The 17,395-nt window shown below is 43.4% G+C and overlaps 2 protein-coding genes across 2 annotated transcripts in view; both read right to left on the bottom strand.

Annotated features, from left to right (window-relative positions):
- Positions 1 to 1,862: 1,862 nt before the first annotated feature.
- kcnj11 (potassium inwardly rectifying channel subfamily J member 11) lies at positions 1,863 to 3,020 on the bottom strand. Its single transcript, XM_073472391.1, has one exon. The coding sequence runs from the start codon at positions 3,018 to 3,020 to the stop codon at positions 1,863 to 1,865; it is 1,158 nt and encodes a 385-aa protein (XP_073328492.1).
- A 1,268-nt stretch (positions 3,021 to 4,288) lies between these two features.
- The window catches only part of abcc8 (ATP-binding cassette, sub-family C (CFTR/MRP), member 8), a 50,115-nt gene continuing 37,008 nt past the window's right edge, over positions 4,289 to 17,395 (bottom strand). Inside the window, exons 26-38 of the mRNA XM_073472162.1 lie at positions 15,100 to 15,266; positions 14,537 to 14,764; positions 13,562 to 13,654; positions 13,174 to 13,276; positions 12,672 to 12,785; positions 11,851 to 11,971; positions 11,288 to 11,418; positions 11,122 to 11,200; positions 10,887 to 10,995; positions 7,527 to 7,630; positions 5,456 to 5,589; positions 4,738 to 4,800; positions 4,289 to 4,426 (exon numbers count right to left, since the gene is read on the bottom strand). Coding sequence (XP_073328263.1) covers positions 4,289 to 4,426; positions 4,738 to 4,800; positions 5,456 to 5,589; positions 7,527 to 7,630; positions 10,887 to 10,995; positions 11,122 to 11,200; positions 11,288 to 11,418; positions 11,851 to 11,971; positions 12,672 to 12,785; positions 13,174 to 13,276; positions 13,562 to 13,654; positions 14,537 to 14,764; positions 15,100 to 15,266 — 1,584 coding nt within the window. The remainder of the gene's footprint in view (positions 4,427 to 4,737; positions 4,801 to 5,455; positions 5,590 to 7,526; positions 7,631 to 10,886; positions 10,996 to 11,121; positions 11,201 to 11,287; positions 11,419 to 11,850; positions 11,972 to 12,671; positions 12,786 to 13,173; positions 13,277 to 13,561; positions 13,655 to 14,536; positions 14,765 to 15,099; positions 15,267 to 17,395) is intronic.

The following is a 17,395-nucleotide window of genomic DNA, read 5'->3' as shown; positions in this document are numbered from 1 at the left end:
GTGTCTGCTCCGACAGTAGCCGTGGCTGGAGGTCATCGGTCCGTCTGTCACGTTCTTGTGAACACAATATCTCAGAAACACATCGAGGGACTTTCTCCAAATTTGGCACAAACGTCCAGTTGGACTCGAGGATGAACTGATTAGTTTTCCAAACACTTTATAATAAACATCATTAATCTATGTTAGATTTATAGGTAATCAAACTTGAGTTAATTCACTGTAAGAAGATGTCTTATAAACCTTTATTAAGCCGATGTAAAGGTTTATAAACATCAGTTGCGACTCTCTAATGGTCGTCCAGATAATATCTGTAACTTCACAGTATTTGTTCACCTTTTATAAAGTTTTAGAAACATGAGTCGCAACTTTAAAATAAAAAACTAGCTTAAAGCAACATTATGTAGCTTTTACCTTGAAATACTAATACTGTCTCTACAGAGGAGTTTTAGGGCCAGAGGTGAGGAAAAAATGAGAGGAGGACGTTTTTTCTTCATTATGCACTTTAAGAATAAAGTTTAAATACTTTGAGTCGACTCTTCTGAAATGTTACTTCGACTTTCTTTTCAACTTTTCCACTTTTTTTCTGAACATTTCCTCTTTTTTCATGAAATTGTACTTCAAGTCTTATTTTCAACTTTTTGACTTTTTTCTCAAAATTGTATTTGAACTCCTAATTTCAACTTTTGAAATGTTTCTTCGACTTTATTTTCAACATTTTGACTTTTTTTCTCAACATTTGAAGTTTTCGACTTTTTTCATGAAATTGTACCTCGACTTTATTTTTCAACTTTTCCACTTTTTCTCTCGACTTTTCCTCTTTTTTCTGAACATTTCAACGTTTTGACTTTTTTCTCAAAATTGTACTTGAACTCTATTTTCAACTTTTTTCTCAATATTTTGGCTTTTTTCATGAAATGTTACTTCGACTTTCTTTTCAACTTTTCCACTTTTTCCTTGACATTTCCACTTTTTTCTGGAAATCTTTCTTTGACTTTAATTTTCAACATTTTGCCTTTTTTTCTCAACATTTTGACTTTTTTCTCAAAATTGAATTTCAACTCTTACTTTCAACTTTTCGACTCTTTTCTTGACGTGCATAATGAAAAACCTTCCTCCTCTCATTTTTCTTCTCACTCTTGGCCCTCATACTCTTCCGTAGCGCCTTCCTATCACTTGTTCCTGCACTATGTAACTTCAGTGAGAGTTTGGCTCGCAGCGTCACATACATGTTCACTTCAGGATACAAGTTTTCAACACGTTGTGACGTGATGAGTTGTGTTTGTAGTCAGCAGCTACGTTACATCTGACAACATGCTACAGACCTGGGATCTGTATTTACGAAACTGTGGAAGGCGCCAAATCACACAAAATGACAATTTCTACATAATGTTGCTTTAATAAATGGTTTATAAAGCATTTGATTGTTTGTCAACAGGCAAATAACTACTAACTACATTTATTATTCACCATTTATTAATGATTAATTATTATAAAGTGCTACCCTGCCTCCATCAGCCCAGTAACTTTATTGCAGTGCATAGGTCACATTATTGAGCCTCTCCATCCTGAACACACTTCACATGAGACTTTCTCTTTTATTGCTCTCAGACACATGCAGTCACTCTTGATTAAAAAAATAATTAAAGATAAAACACATTCAAAGTGGACTTCCGGTTCTGTGCCCCAGAACAGTCACGTGTCCTGATCCTCAGTGCATTCTGTCTTTGTGCGTCTTCACACTGACCCTGAGTGAAAAGCTTGTTAATCTGACTTTTACGCATATATATTTATATATTATACAATAAATATAATCTTTCTCATTCAACGATCCTCACACTACAACAGCTCTCGTATAAAACTGATCAGCTCTCCATCCTGGACCTGCGCACCGTGCCGCCCCGCCGCCTTCTCACAGACGCCCGCAAGGTGACGCCCTCGTCCAGCTTGAAGCGGGCGATGCCACCCGCCTCGTCCAGTTTCTTGGCGCTGCAGCACGGGGTCGGAACCTTCATGGTGTTGCCGAACTTTGAGTAGTCCACCGCGTACATGCCGTCCTCCTCGGACACCGTGGGCACGAAGCGCTGCCCCCACAGGATCTCCTCCGACACGTACGACGTCCTGGCCTGCGTGGTGATGCCCGTGGTCTCCACCACCCCCTCCAGCACCACGATCACCTCGATGTCCTCGTGCTGCAGGTCAAAGGCGGACAGCCGGTACAGAGGGCTGTTCTTGTCGATCACGTGGCAGATGATGAGGGGGGACACGAGGAAGACGCCGTTGGTCCCCACCGGGTTGTCCATGTGGATGTCGATCTGGTCCAGAGGCACCACCTCGCCCTCCTCCGTGGTGGTTCTCTGCACCACCTGCATCCGCACGGTGGCGCTGATGATCATGCTCTTCCTCAGGTCCCCGATGCGGATCATGAAGCACAGCTTGTTGTTGCGGATGGAGATGACGGCGTGCTTGCTGAAAATGAGCGTCTCCGCGCGCCGGTTGGCCTGCGCGGTTTTCATGAAGATGCAGCCGAGCATGATGGCGTTGATGACCAGTCCGACGATGTTCTGCACGATCAGGATGATGATGGCGGAGACGCACTCCTCCGTGATCATCCGGCCCCCGAAGCCGATGGTCACCTGCACCTCAATGGAGAAGAGGAAGGCGGAGGAGAAGGAGTGGATGTCCGTTACGCACGGGACGAAGTCGTCTCCTCTCTCGTCCAGGTCGCCGTGCGCGAAGGCGATGAGCCACCAGATCATCCCGAAGAGGAGCCAGCTGCACAGGAAGGACATGGTGAAAATGATGAGCGTGTGGAGCCATTTTAAATCCACCAGGGTGGTGAAGACGTCCTGCAAGAACCGGCCCTGTTCTCGGATGTTGGTGTGCGCCACATTGCAGGTGCCGTTCTTGGCGACGAAGCGAGCTTTCCCCGGCTTCGCCCTGAACTTCGGCTGCTGCAGGACATCCTCAGCCAAACGTGTCAGCAGGTAATCCTCGGGGATGAGTCCTTTCCTGGACAACATAGCGCTCCCATACTACGGAACCACAGCCTTTCTGGCTCTGGTTCGGCTAAAAGATGGAGCACTTTCCTCTTTATCGCTCTTTTCTTACCAGCCGGGAGGACGAGTCTTGTGGTCGCCTGTTTCCTGGAGGTATGCGCGCTCCTCACGTTGCTTCCAGATCAGGCGCTTCACAACTGCGGGGTCCCATGAGAAGATTCTTCCTCCGACTCTGCAGCTGCCGCCGTCAGTCACGTCTACGACCGACCGTCCACACATGTAGTCGTGCCACGGCTCCCTGTGCCATCGTGGACCCGCCCGGCGGTGGTGCTCTGCCTCGGGCGTGCAGGAAAAAAATTCAGTGAGATGTAAAATGTTGGTGCTGCAGAATAATGGCCCTCTGAGCTGAGTTTTATCACCTTTGGATGAGAAGGCAGGTTTTTAGTGGCGCAGTTGGCTCTGCTGACTCCGCCACTTCAGTGCAGCTCGGTAACGTGAGATGGAGACGCGGTGAGGTGGAGAGGCAGTCCCTCCCTCCTTCCCTCCCTCCCTGCCTCCTCCACCTCTGTGGTGCCCTCCCTGTGATTCCCAATGAGAATGCAGGAGGGAGACAATTACGCACCAAAACCGTGCAGATGTGCAGCTCACACTGAATATATAATGGGTTAAATGTAGGGCACATCCTCCTCAGGCTGTGTGGTGTGAAATCAGCTTTACATGAATACATAGTGTGTTCGCCCACAGGGACCAGATTTAGTCTTTTTGTTAACGTCCAGGCCTGTATTTTAAACTCTGATCATCCTGTTCTGCTTCTCTGTGGAAAGACTTTATTTTCCAGGCCACTGTGCTCCTCCGGTCGCCATGTGTCTGTCTGATGTCAGGTGTAAGTCCTGGCAGCAGCAGCCGGAGCCTCTCACCTCACTCTGACACCCTGGGGTATTTGAAGATGATCACTATGCCGTGCTTCTGGCTCTTTGCCTCAGCTTGCCCCGGCAGCATCATGTAGTCCTCAGCTGTGCCTCGGGTCATTTTAGACCAGCGATGACTCATTTGGTTTTTTATTTCCAAAGCAGAAAGTCTCACACAAGCACAAGAAACTTCAGTCTGTTCAGTCCCAATCAACCCCAACAAAAAAAAGCAACGTCAGTGATAATTTATGTTTTTATTAACAAAGAATTAACTTTTTTTTATGTACAAATATAATACAACATGGTTAAAAAATAAAAGGAATATATTCCATGGGGACAATTGCACTTTGAATGTCTTCTCTCCATCTCGCTCTCTTCTTTGTGCTACTTGTCTGCTCGCACGAAGGAGGTGAAGACGCTGTCCTCCTTGTCCAGCAGGGCCTCGGGCCTGTCGTACTCCAGGATGATCCCCCGCTTCATCACAATCACCAGGTCGGCATTCAGGATGGTGTGGACGCGATGCTGCGCGGCGGAGGGGAGAAAAAGCAAAGATCAGTAGACTGAGCGCAGAAAAGCTGCTACACGCTACACATCTGAAATCAGACAAACGCTACACCAAACTATCAAGTAGGAGATGAAACTATTTCAAATGTTCAGCTCAGTCCTGCAGGAACCGTCCTTTGTCCACGCTGCATTTGTTTTGCACCAGTTTACAAGCGCTGCACCAGCAGTGCAGGACGGAGGTCAGCACTCTCAGGGGGGGAAATGGGACAGAGCTGCATGCGTTACTGTAAACGCCTGAGGCTCTGGCACAGTGTGGGGGAGATACTCACTGCTATAGTAACTACTGTGCGGTCAGCAAAGGCGGTCATCACCACTTTCTGCAGGATGCTCTCCTGTGAGGACAGAGAGAGGAGGGTGAGGAGGGTGAGGAGGGTGAGTGCGACAAACGTACTTTAATGCTGACTCAAAACAAAAAGTACATGTGTGAGAAATAATAAAGGTCTGTTTCAACACTCTTCTTGAAGCTTATTTTTCAACCTGTCCCTGCTCTTCTTCCTCAATCTCGGCATTCCTGATTAAACGCTCCACTGTGTCTCCTCGAGGGCGATGCAGCTGCGTTACCGTAACCCAGAACGGTCGCTCTTTGTGACCCATCATCCAGGAGAGAGGTCTTAAGTAAGAAGCAGCCATTCTCAGACGCTGACTTCCCCTCAGGCTCTCACTGCGCTCACTATCTTCCCTTCCACTTTATCTTTTTCTGCTTCATGCACACCTCCTCCACTCCCGCTTCCTTTGTGTCCTTCTCTTACATCATAAAGCATCAGATAAAAGAACAAACACGTGATCCACACTTCATTAGAAGCAGCCGTCACCACCATAACCACAGACTTTTTAAAAGGCCGTTAGGTGAAGTGGTTTTCTCTTTATGTCTTTGCTTCACCCTTCACATAAATCTCTTCCTCTTTCCATCGTATTTCCTCTGAATGCTCCTCTACCACCACTCTCTCTCCATCTCTTACACACACACACACACACTCTGACACACACCGTTGCCATGTCGATGGACGCCGTGGCTTCGTCCATGATGAGGATGCTGCTCTTCCTGACGAAGGCTCTGGCCAGACAGAAGAGCTGTCTCTGACCCTGACTGAAGTTCTCTCCTCCCTCCGTCACCGCGGCGTCTGAAGAGGGAAAACAACGTACAGAAATCTTAATGTTTTCTGATGTGTGAACAAATGTGTGACACGTATCGGCAATCCAATATTATTTTGGGTAATTGAGAGGGCAGAGTCAATTGGCTGTTACGGATCAATATCTGAAAACCTGACCTCAGGTCAGCGCACACATGGTTTATAAAACTGATCCTGCTTTAAATCACATGAGAAGCTTTTAATGCTTTCATTTTCTTTCAAAACAAAAAGCTGAGAATGAATTAAACTTTGAAAATAAAGATTTATATGTCTTTTCTGGAATTATCATCTTTATTGGACAGATAAATGTTATAGAGATATAAACACCACTGGGCCACCAGAACAGCCAGAAATTGTAGGTTTTATATGATGCAAGGGGCAAGGTGAGGTGAAAATTTCAAATATTCCTAAAAAATGTATAAAAATGAGAACACCACACCTCCAGATTTGCTGTTTTCCAATAAGTAAAAATCAAAACTACATTTACTACATAAATATGACCAAATAAAAGTGTTTAGCATTAAATAAGTCTATTGTATAATGAAGTAAAACATTATTATTTAGTTTAAACTCACCATCAGTACGGTAACAAACTCCTTTTATAAGCACCATTAAACTCTACACACTGACGCTGTGTGCAAATCTAATTGGGCATTAACTCCGGGGTCACAGATCAATACCAATTTGAACATTTGGCTCCAGTGAACATAAACAAAAGCAGCGACTGGCTATGTTTCAAGACACACACACACACACACACACACACACACACACACACACCGTGCAGAGAGGAGACCAACACGTTCATCATGTATGTAGGTGAAGTCTGCTGCAGCGGCCCTCCACTAATATCTGATCTGATCATGAGACCGTCAGCTCTCCTGTGAGCTAAGAATAATGTGGCTGCTTCACACCCAACACGACTCGGACGGGGAGGTTAAAAATTCATGCTCGTGTGCTCTGATACAGCCGCCCGATCTTTGTACGGAGACACGAGAGCAGCTGACAGATGTGATGATCTCATGTGACCACGGACGAGCCTCACAGTTCAGTCATATACTGTAATAACACTGGTCCTGTCCCGTCTGTGGCGTTACAGCTTGACAACAGTTTGTTTACATGGTAGAGTTGAGCTAAGTTAGTCTGGCCTCATAAATGTGCATCAGTCTGGTCCCGCTCAATTAATTTTTGATTTCAGTGGGTGCATATCAACTTTCGTCTGGACGCAATTGGACAAACCTACAATCAATCAGAGCAATGAAACGTGTGAGTTGCAAGTTTAGGGCGGTTCCTACTTCGTTTTCAGGCAGGAAAGAAATGGCAGTAACACAGTCTTTATTCATATTTGACCAGCATCGCCTCAATCTGAGTTCTGTGAGCCTGGAGGGACCTGCAGCCTGCACGCTATTTGATATACCTACAAGCACTCAGAGTCGTGAAGAGTTAGATGCTTGACTTTTCAATCTGGACCAGTGAAGCTCTTTTGTCCAAAAATAAAAAAGGGGGGCTCCTCTTACTACGTAATCCACCCCTTATCAGTCTGAGGACAAGGAGGGCACCAGGAGCATCAGATCTGAGCAGATTGGTCCTCTTCACAGGCTAATAACACATGCTTATTAGCACCGAACACAAAGTACAGCTGACAGGAACGTAATTAGCTACATTAGAAGTCAGAAGATCATCAATGTTATTACAATTCATCCTGAGGGGAACATGAATGTCGGCACAAAAGTGGTGGAGAAAGCAGTCGAGAAACTGACCGACATTTCCATCTCTGGAGTGCTCAGAAGGGAGAAATTTCAGGAAGAGCAACAGACATGAAATAGAGTGAGTCTCTGTGTGTGTGTGTGTGTTCGGTTTGTGTGTCTGTGTGTATACTGACACACACACACACACACATATAGATTACATCCAACACATTTCCTCACCCAGGCCTCCTGGAAGGGATTTAACAACCGGCTTCAGCTGAGCGATGTCCAGAGCTTCCCAGAGCATCTCATCTGTGGCTTTCATCTCTGGGTCCAGGTTGAACCTGCACACACACACACACACACACACACACACACACACACACACACACATATTAAAACACTTGTGCAGGGACTACTAACTATATTAACACATTCAACACTAACATCAACGTTGAAGAAGTGAAGATCAGCGATGGGGAGTGATGCGTTCAGGGTCAAGACACCAAACATGAACATAACCTTTAAATCAAAATATACTTTTACAAGATTTGACTGAAATAACAAAAACTTGTTTTTCACTCGTGAAGAAAATTTGTTTTTTTCGCGTCAAGCCAAGTTTCCGGACACACAAAATGTTTTTTTGTGTGTCGAGCCGAGTGAAATTCATATTTTTCAGGGGTGAAAATTTTTTTTTTTCATGTGTCGAGCTGCTAAAGCACAACGTGAACTGCAGAATTAATAAAGAATGTTTTCTGACCTCCATCTCAGACACATACAACTCGTTTTCTGTCATTTCTTGCCAGAAATATGCACTTTCTTCATCATCCGAGTGAAAAAAAGTTTTTTTCACAGGTGAAAAAATTTCATTTTCATGGGTGACAAAAAACATTTTTCACGTATCGAGCCAAGTGAATTTTTTTTTTCATGTGTCGAGCTGCTAAAGGACAAAGTGAACTGCAGAACAAACATTGTTTTCCAACCTCCATCTCAGACACATACAACTCGTTTTCTGTCATTTCTTGCCAGAAATATGCACTTTCTTCACTCTTCCAAGTGAAAAAAAGTTTTTTTCCCGGGTGAAAAAAATTGTTTTTTTTGTGTCGAGCCGAGTGAAAAAATGTTTTTTTCACGGGTGAAAAAATTTCATTTTCACAGGTGACAAAAAATATTTTTCACGTATCGAGCCGAGTGAATTTTATTTTTTCACGCGTCAAGCTGCTAAAGGACAACGTGAATTGCAGAATTAATAAACAGTGTTTTCCGACCTCCATCTCAGACACATACAACTCCTTTTTTTGTCATTTCTGGCCAGAAATATGCACTTTCTTCACTCTTCCAAGTGAAAAAAAGTTTTTTTCATGGGTGAAAAAAATTGTTTCTTTTGTGTGGAGCCGAGTGAAAAAATGTTTTTTTCACGGGTGAAAAAATTTCATTTTCACAGGTGACAAAAAATATTTTTCACGTATCGAGCCGAGTGAATTTTATTTTTTCACGTGTTGAGCTGCTAAAGGACAACGTGAATTGCAGAATTAATAAACAGTGTTTTCTGACCTCCATCTCAGACACATACAACTCCTTTTTTTGTCATTTCTGGCCAGAAATATGCACTTTCTTCACTCTTCTGAGTGACAAAATGTATTTTTCACGGGTGACAAAAAATATTTTCATGTGTGGAGCCGAGTGAATTTTTTTTTCAGAAATATGCACTTTCTTGTTGCAACCTCCATCTCAGACACGTACAACTCGTTTTCTGCCATTTCTGGCCAGAAATATGCACTTTCTTCACTCTTCTGAGTTAAAAAAGTGTTTTTTTCACGGGTGACAAAAAACATTTTTCATGTGTGGAGCTGAGTGAAATTTTTTTTTTTTCCCAGGTTGAAATTTTTTTTTCATGTGTCAAGCTGCTAAAGGACAACGTGAACTGCAGAATTAATAAACAGTGTTTTCTGACCTCCATCTCAGACACATACAACTCCTTTTTTGTCATTTCTGGCCAGAAATATGCACTTTCTTCACTCTTCTGAGTGAAAAAAAGTTTTTTTCACGGGTGAAAAAAAAATTGTTTTTTTTGTGTCGAGCCGAGTGAAAAAATGTTTTTTTCACGGGTGAAAAAATTTCATTTTCACAGGTGACAAAAAATATTTTTCACGTATCGAGCCAAGTGAATTTTATTTTTTCACGTGTCGAGCTGCTAAAGGACAACGTGAATTGCAGAATTAATAAACAGTGTTTTCTGACCTCCATCTCAGACACATACAACTCCTTTTTTTGTCATTTCTGGCCAGAAATATGCACTTTCTTCACTCTTCTGAGTGACAAAATGTATTTTTCACGGGTGACAAAAAATATTTTCATGTGTGGAGCCGAGTGAATTTTTTTTTCAGAAATATGCACTTTCTTGTTGCAACCTCCATCTCAGACACGTACAACTCGTTTTCTGCCATTTCTGGCCAGAAATATGCACTTTCTTCACTCTTCTGAGTTAAAAAAGTGTTTTTTTCACGGGTGACAAAAAACATTTTTCATGTGTGGAGCTGAGTGAAATTTTTTTTTTTTCCCAGGTTGAAATTTTTTTTTCATGTGTCGAGCTGCTAAAGGACAACGTGAACTGCAGAATTAATAAACAGTGTTTTCTGACCTCCATCTCAGACACATACAACTCCTTTTTTGTCATTTCTGGCCAGAAATATGCACTTTCTTCACTCTTCTGAGTGAAAAAATGTTTTTTTCACGGGTGAAAAAATTTCATTTTCACAGGTGACAAAAATATTTTTCACGTATCGAGCCGAGTGAATTTTTTTTTTCCCAGGTTGAAATTTTTTTTTCATGTGTCGAGCTGCTAAAGGACAACGTGAACTGCAGAATTAATAAAGAATGTTTTCCAACCTCCATCTCAGACACGTACACTTTCTTGCCAGAAATATGCATCCATCCTTCCGGTTTCAAACGATATCTCAGGCTGAGGGATACCACTGATTGTCGCACATAATTTTGGCACGTGAAGAAAAAAAACGTAAACGTTTCTCATGAGCACGAGAAAGTATCTTGTGCACGTGAGAAGCACGTGTCCCTTTAGGGGCTCCGTAACTCGACACATTTTTCACTTGGCTTCACTTTGAAAAAAATGTTTTTCTTCATGTGTCGAACATGAAAAAATGTTTTTTTTTCACTCGGCTCGACAGATGAGAAAAAGAATTTTCAAGAGTGAATTTTTTTTTTTCACTCTGTTTCACACATAGAAAAATAACTTAGAAAAAGGAGCACCAGAAATAAAAATGTTCTCCCTCGCCCCTCAGGGCTTCAGCAGACAGTGCGACACAGCCTCTTTATATTTCTCCTCCTCTTCTTCTCCAATGTGACAAAGCTTTTATGGTCGCTGCAGCTGATGTCTAAAAATAAACCCTAGCGGTGGAGTTTTCAGAGGAATGTCCTCTTATCTACGAACCCTCAGCTCAACTCATGCTTCAGATAAGTGTGTTTAAAGTGTGTCACGGTCTGCCAACTGGTCCTGTCACTGGAAATCTTGGGCGTTTCTCTTCTTTTTAAAAACTACGTCAGTGTCACAGAATCCAAACCTCAGAGATAAGATCGTCGTACCGGATGGTGCCGCTGAACAGGATGGGGTCTTGGAGGATGATGGACAAGCGAGATCTGAGGGTCTGCAGAGGCAGTTTGGCGATGTCGATGTCATCGATCACGATCCTGCCTGTGAAGAAACAAAAATCATGATAACAAAGTGCCGTAATAACGAGAACATTTTCAGCATTAAAGGCATTTAATACATCACTAAACATCATTGTATTTCAGTTGATTTTAAGCGTTGATGTTTTACCCTCAAACATGTCCACCATGCGGAAGAAGGCCAAGGAGAAGGAGGACTTGCCGCTGCCTGTCCTGCCACAGATCCCCACCTAAAAATAAACACATTCACTCATGAATGAATTCACATTAACGTTCGCCTTTTCCCCCCCAGTTTTACTGACACACAGTGTGGTTACCTTCTGCCCAGGGCTGATGTGTGCGTTGACATTTTTTAACACGGGCTTCAGCGTTGCGTCGTATCGGACGCTCAGGTTCTGGATCTTGATCTCTCCCTGTCGGGGCCAGCCGTCAGGGACCTGAGTCACCGCTGAGACGCACAGAAACATCTTTTTTAACCTCTCAAGACGCCAAAAACAAGATTATAACCACATCAGTTTCTCAGTCACTAAAATTATTTTTTACTCTGACTGACAGTGCATTTTAAAGACCCTCAGGTGCAAACTCTCTTTGGCTGAAAGGAAAGATTTGCATGTAAGGCAGATTAGTAAGGTATCTAAAGGCATTAACTTATACAAAAAACATCTGAAGGGGGATAAAGATACATTTCTCGTGAGCACGATGATACCCTGCTTCAGCTGACAGTGACCAACGTGGCTGTAGTCTGACTTTGATTCATTCTGATGAAGAAATCATAGAAGCCACAAACATGAACCGGGTGTGGTTTATTTTTGTGCACCTGCTGAATCAGTGCAAGACGGTTTGGTTTATGTTGGAAGTGTGAGCGTGTCGCTGCACTCACTGAGCAGCCCCTCGTAGTTCTCCGGTTCAGTCTTGAGCAGGCCGTTAATCCTCTTGACTGAGCCGAGCTGTACTTCCATGTCTGCCAGGTTACGCACCATCCAGTTCATGTAGTTGGATACCTGATATGTGGAGGGAGGAGGAGGAGGAGGAGGAGGAGAAAAGTTGGGTAACTGTCAGAGCAGGCACACGGAGGGCATGTGAGTCCTTTCAAACGTAGATTAATGATTGAATGTTTATCTGATTATATCAACTTTCAAAAGACATGAATAAATTCTGTAAACTTACAAAAAAACACGCTCTGTTTTCAGCTTCATGACAATGTGTTTTTCAGATAGTTTATTTGATTTGACTGGACAGAAATGTAGTAATAGTTAGAAAGAAACACTTCAGACAAACATCTCGTGCCACAGGTGGAAAAATGAGAGAATACAGTAGTTTTTTACTGATTTCAACTATTTTTTAAATAAGTTTATATGTTCGAACAGAATTTCAGTTGGATTTCACGATCTGACATATTAAAAAGTTGTATTTCCTCTGATTATGCATCCAGAGTTGTTGCCTTTGCAAGAAAATATTAAACTACTGAACCAAAAGTGGTATTTTAAAATATATTTTCACCCAGATTTTTGAATAACTTATGCTTTTTTCAGTAATTGATATGGTCTCCATGATTCAAATTAAAAAAAAGAGTTGTTAAAAATAGTTTAAATATTAAAAAGGAGAACAAAATACTTCATTCTGAATTGGGAAAGTTTGGAAAACTTATGTAGAATATGAACAATTTGCAGCTTTAACCACCCGTATCGTCTTTATACTCACCATGAGTGCGTAGGTCAGTCCCAGCCCCACCAGTCCAGTGGACAGCTGGTTGTAGAGACAGTTAGTGATGGAGGCTACAGCTGCCACCAGCACCACACAGGCACCGATATACTCCTGGAGGGACAGAAGACGATACAGCAACAACATAATGCATCACTGAATAATTCAAAAAGGTAGATAAAATAAAAGAACGTCAGCTTTTATAGATCTGTTCGGCGTCAACAGGCATCACAAAGAAGCCCGTTGTTGACAGAACGTGTTTTTCTTCTGCATCTGTGCACATGAATCCATAAACGTGTGTCCCTTTTCTCCTCTGCTGCAGAGAAACACGAGCTGCGTGCAGTCGATACATAAAACATCACACGCACACGGATGCGATGTATAAAAACGATTACAAGTTCAGTTTTTCAGCGTCCCAACAGAGGGAGCAGTTATCCAGAAAAACATCAATAAAATGTGAAGCAGCTGCCGACTGACAAACAGGACTGATCCTGATCATTACCATGCGGACCTCCAGCCAACGGTTGGCTGCCGTGAGGAAGAGAGAGGCGATGTTGTTGGCATCTGTGAACTGCAGTAACCTCTGTCTGAACCTGGGCTCGTACCTGCCGACGGGAAAAACAAAAAGACAAGTCTCGATTTTATTTGTGCCTCTACGTCCTGAGAGTCCACCTGCCTGAAATGGTGGGATAATAATTACACAACTACTGAAGCAAACTACTGTAATCCAGGTGGAGTAATGGAGTGGAGTGGAGTAATCCCTCTCAAACGATGTTGTGCAATAGTCCTCTACTAATAATTCCTCATTCAGTTCAGGTAGTTCAACTTCTGCACAACTCTGAGAGTGCGTATTGTGGAAAAGGGTGTAAAAATGTGTTCGTAACAATCACCTGAGGGCCCTTATAGTGGTGAGACCCTCCACTGTCTCAGAGAAGTGGGAGAGCAAAGGGAGTTGGGTGCTGTCCTCCAGCTGCTGCAGGTCCCTGACAGGAAGACAGAAAACACGGCAGAGACGGAAATATCAACTGAAGCAAAGCTCGGGTCACATTAAAGTGCGTCAGGTTGGAGCAACGTGATATGAAACAACAGCACAAGATGAGGTTCTAACAGTTTGGATGTGTGTCTGATCCAATAGCATCGATGCAAAGCGAAAACATCAATTTATGTCGCTGCCATCGTTAAGATACGCCTTTATTTTGAAATTCCCATGGCAAGTCTGTGTCACCGATTCCTGCCCGGAGGAGAATGGCAAGCAGCCGAGACAAAGACAGATAAAAAGATGATGAGGATATTATTTACTCCCCTCTCGGGAATAAGTCAGTGAAGTGGAAATATTTTGGATTTGGGAGAAATGGGAGTCGATATAAATGTAACTGATTGCGTTAAATGGACATTTGATATCATCTCATATCGATCACAGGCCCCTGTGAGTATCAAACTATACTCGTCATGTACAGTTACTTGCATTGGAGTGATGGATAAAACTGCATATTTCACATCCTATCAAGGCTTTAATTTTGAAAAACCCCTAACTTTAAAAGGGGTATTTTAGTTAAATGTACATGTAATGATCTAAATGCCTTTGCCTCACTCCAAGGAAGGTGGAAACACACATAATACCTCTTACTGTATTAAAATGTTTGAATGTTCTGGGGCTGAAAACACTGAATTCAAATCAGCTGAGTCATAAAACAGCTATTAAAAACCTTCCCTGTGTTATTTGTATGTATTTACAGGATGTAAACTCTTCTCAGGTCGTAAAAGCTTTGAGGACGTGACCTCGGCGTCCTCCACGGAAAAGCTACAGCTCTGATTACAGCAGCGTGAAGTCTGCGACATCCGGCCCTGTGTGTCGTCTCACTCACCTGGAGGCCATCCGGAAGTATTTCTGGATGAAGTAGCAGGTGACGGCCAGCGGCAGGAGGGCGATGAGGAAGACCGGGGTCACGTAGGAAATGACGCCCAGGGCGGACACGCACAGCAGGGTGGAGCGGCTGAGGCACTCCAGGGTGGTGGGGATGTGCTGGTCGATCGTGTTGGTGTCCGTGGAGAACCTGTTGAGGATGCTGCCGAGCGGAGTCGTCTCGAACAGCCTGCAGGCATAAAAAAAAACATATTTTAGAGATTTCCACACGGTTACAATAAAAACATCTGTTTATGAAGCTGTGCATGTGAGTGTGTATGCAGTACGTGCAGGTGCGTTACGTGCATGTGAGCGTATTTCTGTAAGTGATGTCTCCTAGGTTTTGTGTGAGGGACAGCAGATGGTACTCTGGGTAATGGGGCGAAAAAAGGTGCTTTAACTGTGTTTTCCTGCTTTAAATGATCTGTTTTTATCACACACATCTGCCTCCTTCTCAGTCGTCACGAGGTAGAGCTGCAACACACACACACACACACACACACACACACACACTGAGCCTCGTACCTCATGGGGGCCAGTACGATCTTGTGCAGGAGCTTTTGATGAAGCTCTTTGGCCACTTTGAGGCCGGTCCACTCCACGGCCACAGAGGTGGCCAGACACAGGACGATGCCGAGGCAGCACAGCACGCTGAAGATCGACAGATACCACGAGTGACTGAAGCCACAGGCCTGCAGAGAGAGAAAGTGTGGGGGTTTTCCTGTCACTCAGTTTGCTTCAACTGTAATTAAAAGCCTAATTTAACTCTGGGCTGGTTAACGATTAGCTATCTACGGGCAGTGAAGCGTCGAAAGCTGATCTGGCAGCCTTTTAACAAGAAAGAAACTCAGTTTCTCCTCAATTTACCTCCCACCTCATTTCATGCCTGGACTGATTCTGTCTCATCTTTTTCTACCTTCATCTCTCACTTAAAACATTCACATTTGCGACGCCACACAGCCAAGATCCAACTTGACATAAAAATACAAATGTTCATGTGATGCACTGGAACACATGGGACCATCCTCAACACAGAGATCATAAACCCCCAGCAGAGCCTGAGACAAACAACTTCTAACGAACATGTAGCACATTTAATGTTAATGGTGGAGGCGGCTGCGGAGGTGGAGGGAGTGAGGCGGCAGGTGATGTAAGAGCGAGGAGCAGTGTGTGTGCGCTGCAGCAAGAAGAATGAATAATCACCGCTCAGATCATACAGACCACCGACATGAATGGGAAAGATCATGAACATGAAGATCAATTGAATTTATACAGCTCAAAATCACAAACCTCAGATGTCTGACAACTTCTAGCCTTAAAACCTCCTCGCAATTCATAATATCAAACAATTTCTCTTTTGATATTATGGATGAATGCTCTGAATAATAGACTCATAAATATAAATGTGTCATCTAATATTGCTCACATGATAAATACATTGACAATTTTTTATATACTGGGCAGCTACAATATCAGAAGTTTGTTTACATCAGAATTATTGCTTTTCATCACAGCTCAGTCGCCAGAATGAAATGCTGGCGTGGTACGTTTATGCATTTTTCACATTACATGTTTATGACCTGATTTTCATTTCCGGAGGAGGATGGGATGGCGTTCGGCGTAACAGCTGGGCGAGATGGCTGCCAAGCTGGAGACGACTCTGAGAGACAGCGTTTCACATTTCGAAGTGTGAAGCCACTGGATGGTTTCAAGGAGACATCAGGACTTTTCCAGACATCTCAGCGGCAACAAAACTTGATGAAGCTCAGCTCAAGTTCAATCAGGAAGACTATCTTTTTCATTCACCTCTCTCCCTGCTCCCTCCAATCACCTGACACGACCAGATTCGACTCTCCTTGATCACTATCAGACACAATGTTTAGAGTCTAACCGCCAAAGACTTTCTCGTTCTCTTTTGTACACATTGCAATAAATCTTCACATACATTTAAAAAAAACTACGAGTCCCTCCTGATTGAAATGCTTTAAGTGAGACGTCAGGACAATTTCCAGGTGTTTCTGGCGACAGAACCAAACAAATCATGCTCTTCTCCGAACCCTAATCTAGTGGTTTTTGTGCCTAAACCGAACCAGAGCATAAAATTGAAAAACTGAACCTAAAGAAAGGTAAAGTTGGACAAACATTGCCAACATTTTTGAGGCATGTGGTCAAAAATTGGCCGTTCGTACATCTTAAAGCTCCTTTATTTCCAGACAGATAAAAGACAGAAACTGTGCAGATTACAGTGAAGTGAATATTCAGTGTCCTGTGCTGTCACACAGCAGCCTGGCAGTGATTTAAAGTGTCGGCCTTGTGTTTGATAGCAGAACAGGACTTCTGAGTGTCTCCACGTGGATTAGTCTGCAGCACAGCGGAGAGATTAGATAAACCTGGCAAATACTCGCTAAAGCTCAGCCAAACACGATGTCCTCGGCAGTCAAGCGGCAATCTATCTGCACTTAACCGTACATTTTGCCTGTGTTTGTGTGTTATAATGAAACAGAGGAGTGAAGGAGAGACGACTGCCGCTCTTTGTGTTGGATACTTTAACCTGCTGTCACCAAAGTCACAGCCACAAGCACAACAAAGACACGCATGCATCTCATATGTGACTATTAATAATGCCGCCTCACTGGACCTGGAACATGATAACTTGCCAGCAGCTGCTGTGGCCTCCCCGACATGTGAACGACACGGCTTAACCTTCGCTGGTATAAATATTGTGTTTACGAGCATGTGTGCCTGTGTGTCATTTAGCTTTCACAGATTATGTGCGTGTGTGCGTGCCGGACTAAAACTGGGGAGGAGGGAGCTGAAAAGA

This window comes from Pagrus major, chromosome 8 (assembly GCF_040436345.1).
Source record: "Pagrus major chromosome 8, Pma_NU_1.0".
In the NCBI taxonomy this organism is placed as follows: domain Eukaryota; kingdom Metazoa; phylum Chordata; class Actinopteri; order Spariformes; family Sparidae; genus Pagrus; species Pagrus major.
This window is presented reverse-complemented; position numbering and strand designations above follow the sequence as displayed.

Coding starts and splice junctions, on each gene's coding strand:
- kcnj11 (XM_073472391.1), bottom strand. CDS start 3,020: ATGTTGTCCAGGAAAGGACTCATCCCCGAGGATTACCTGCTGACACGT.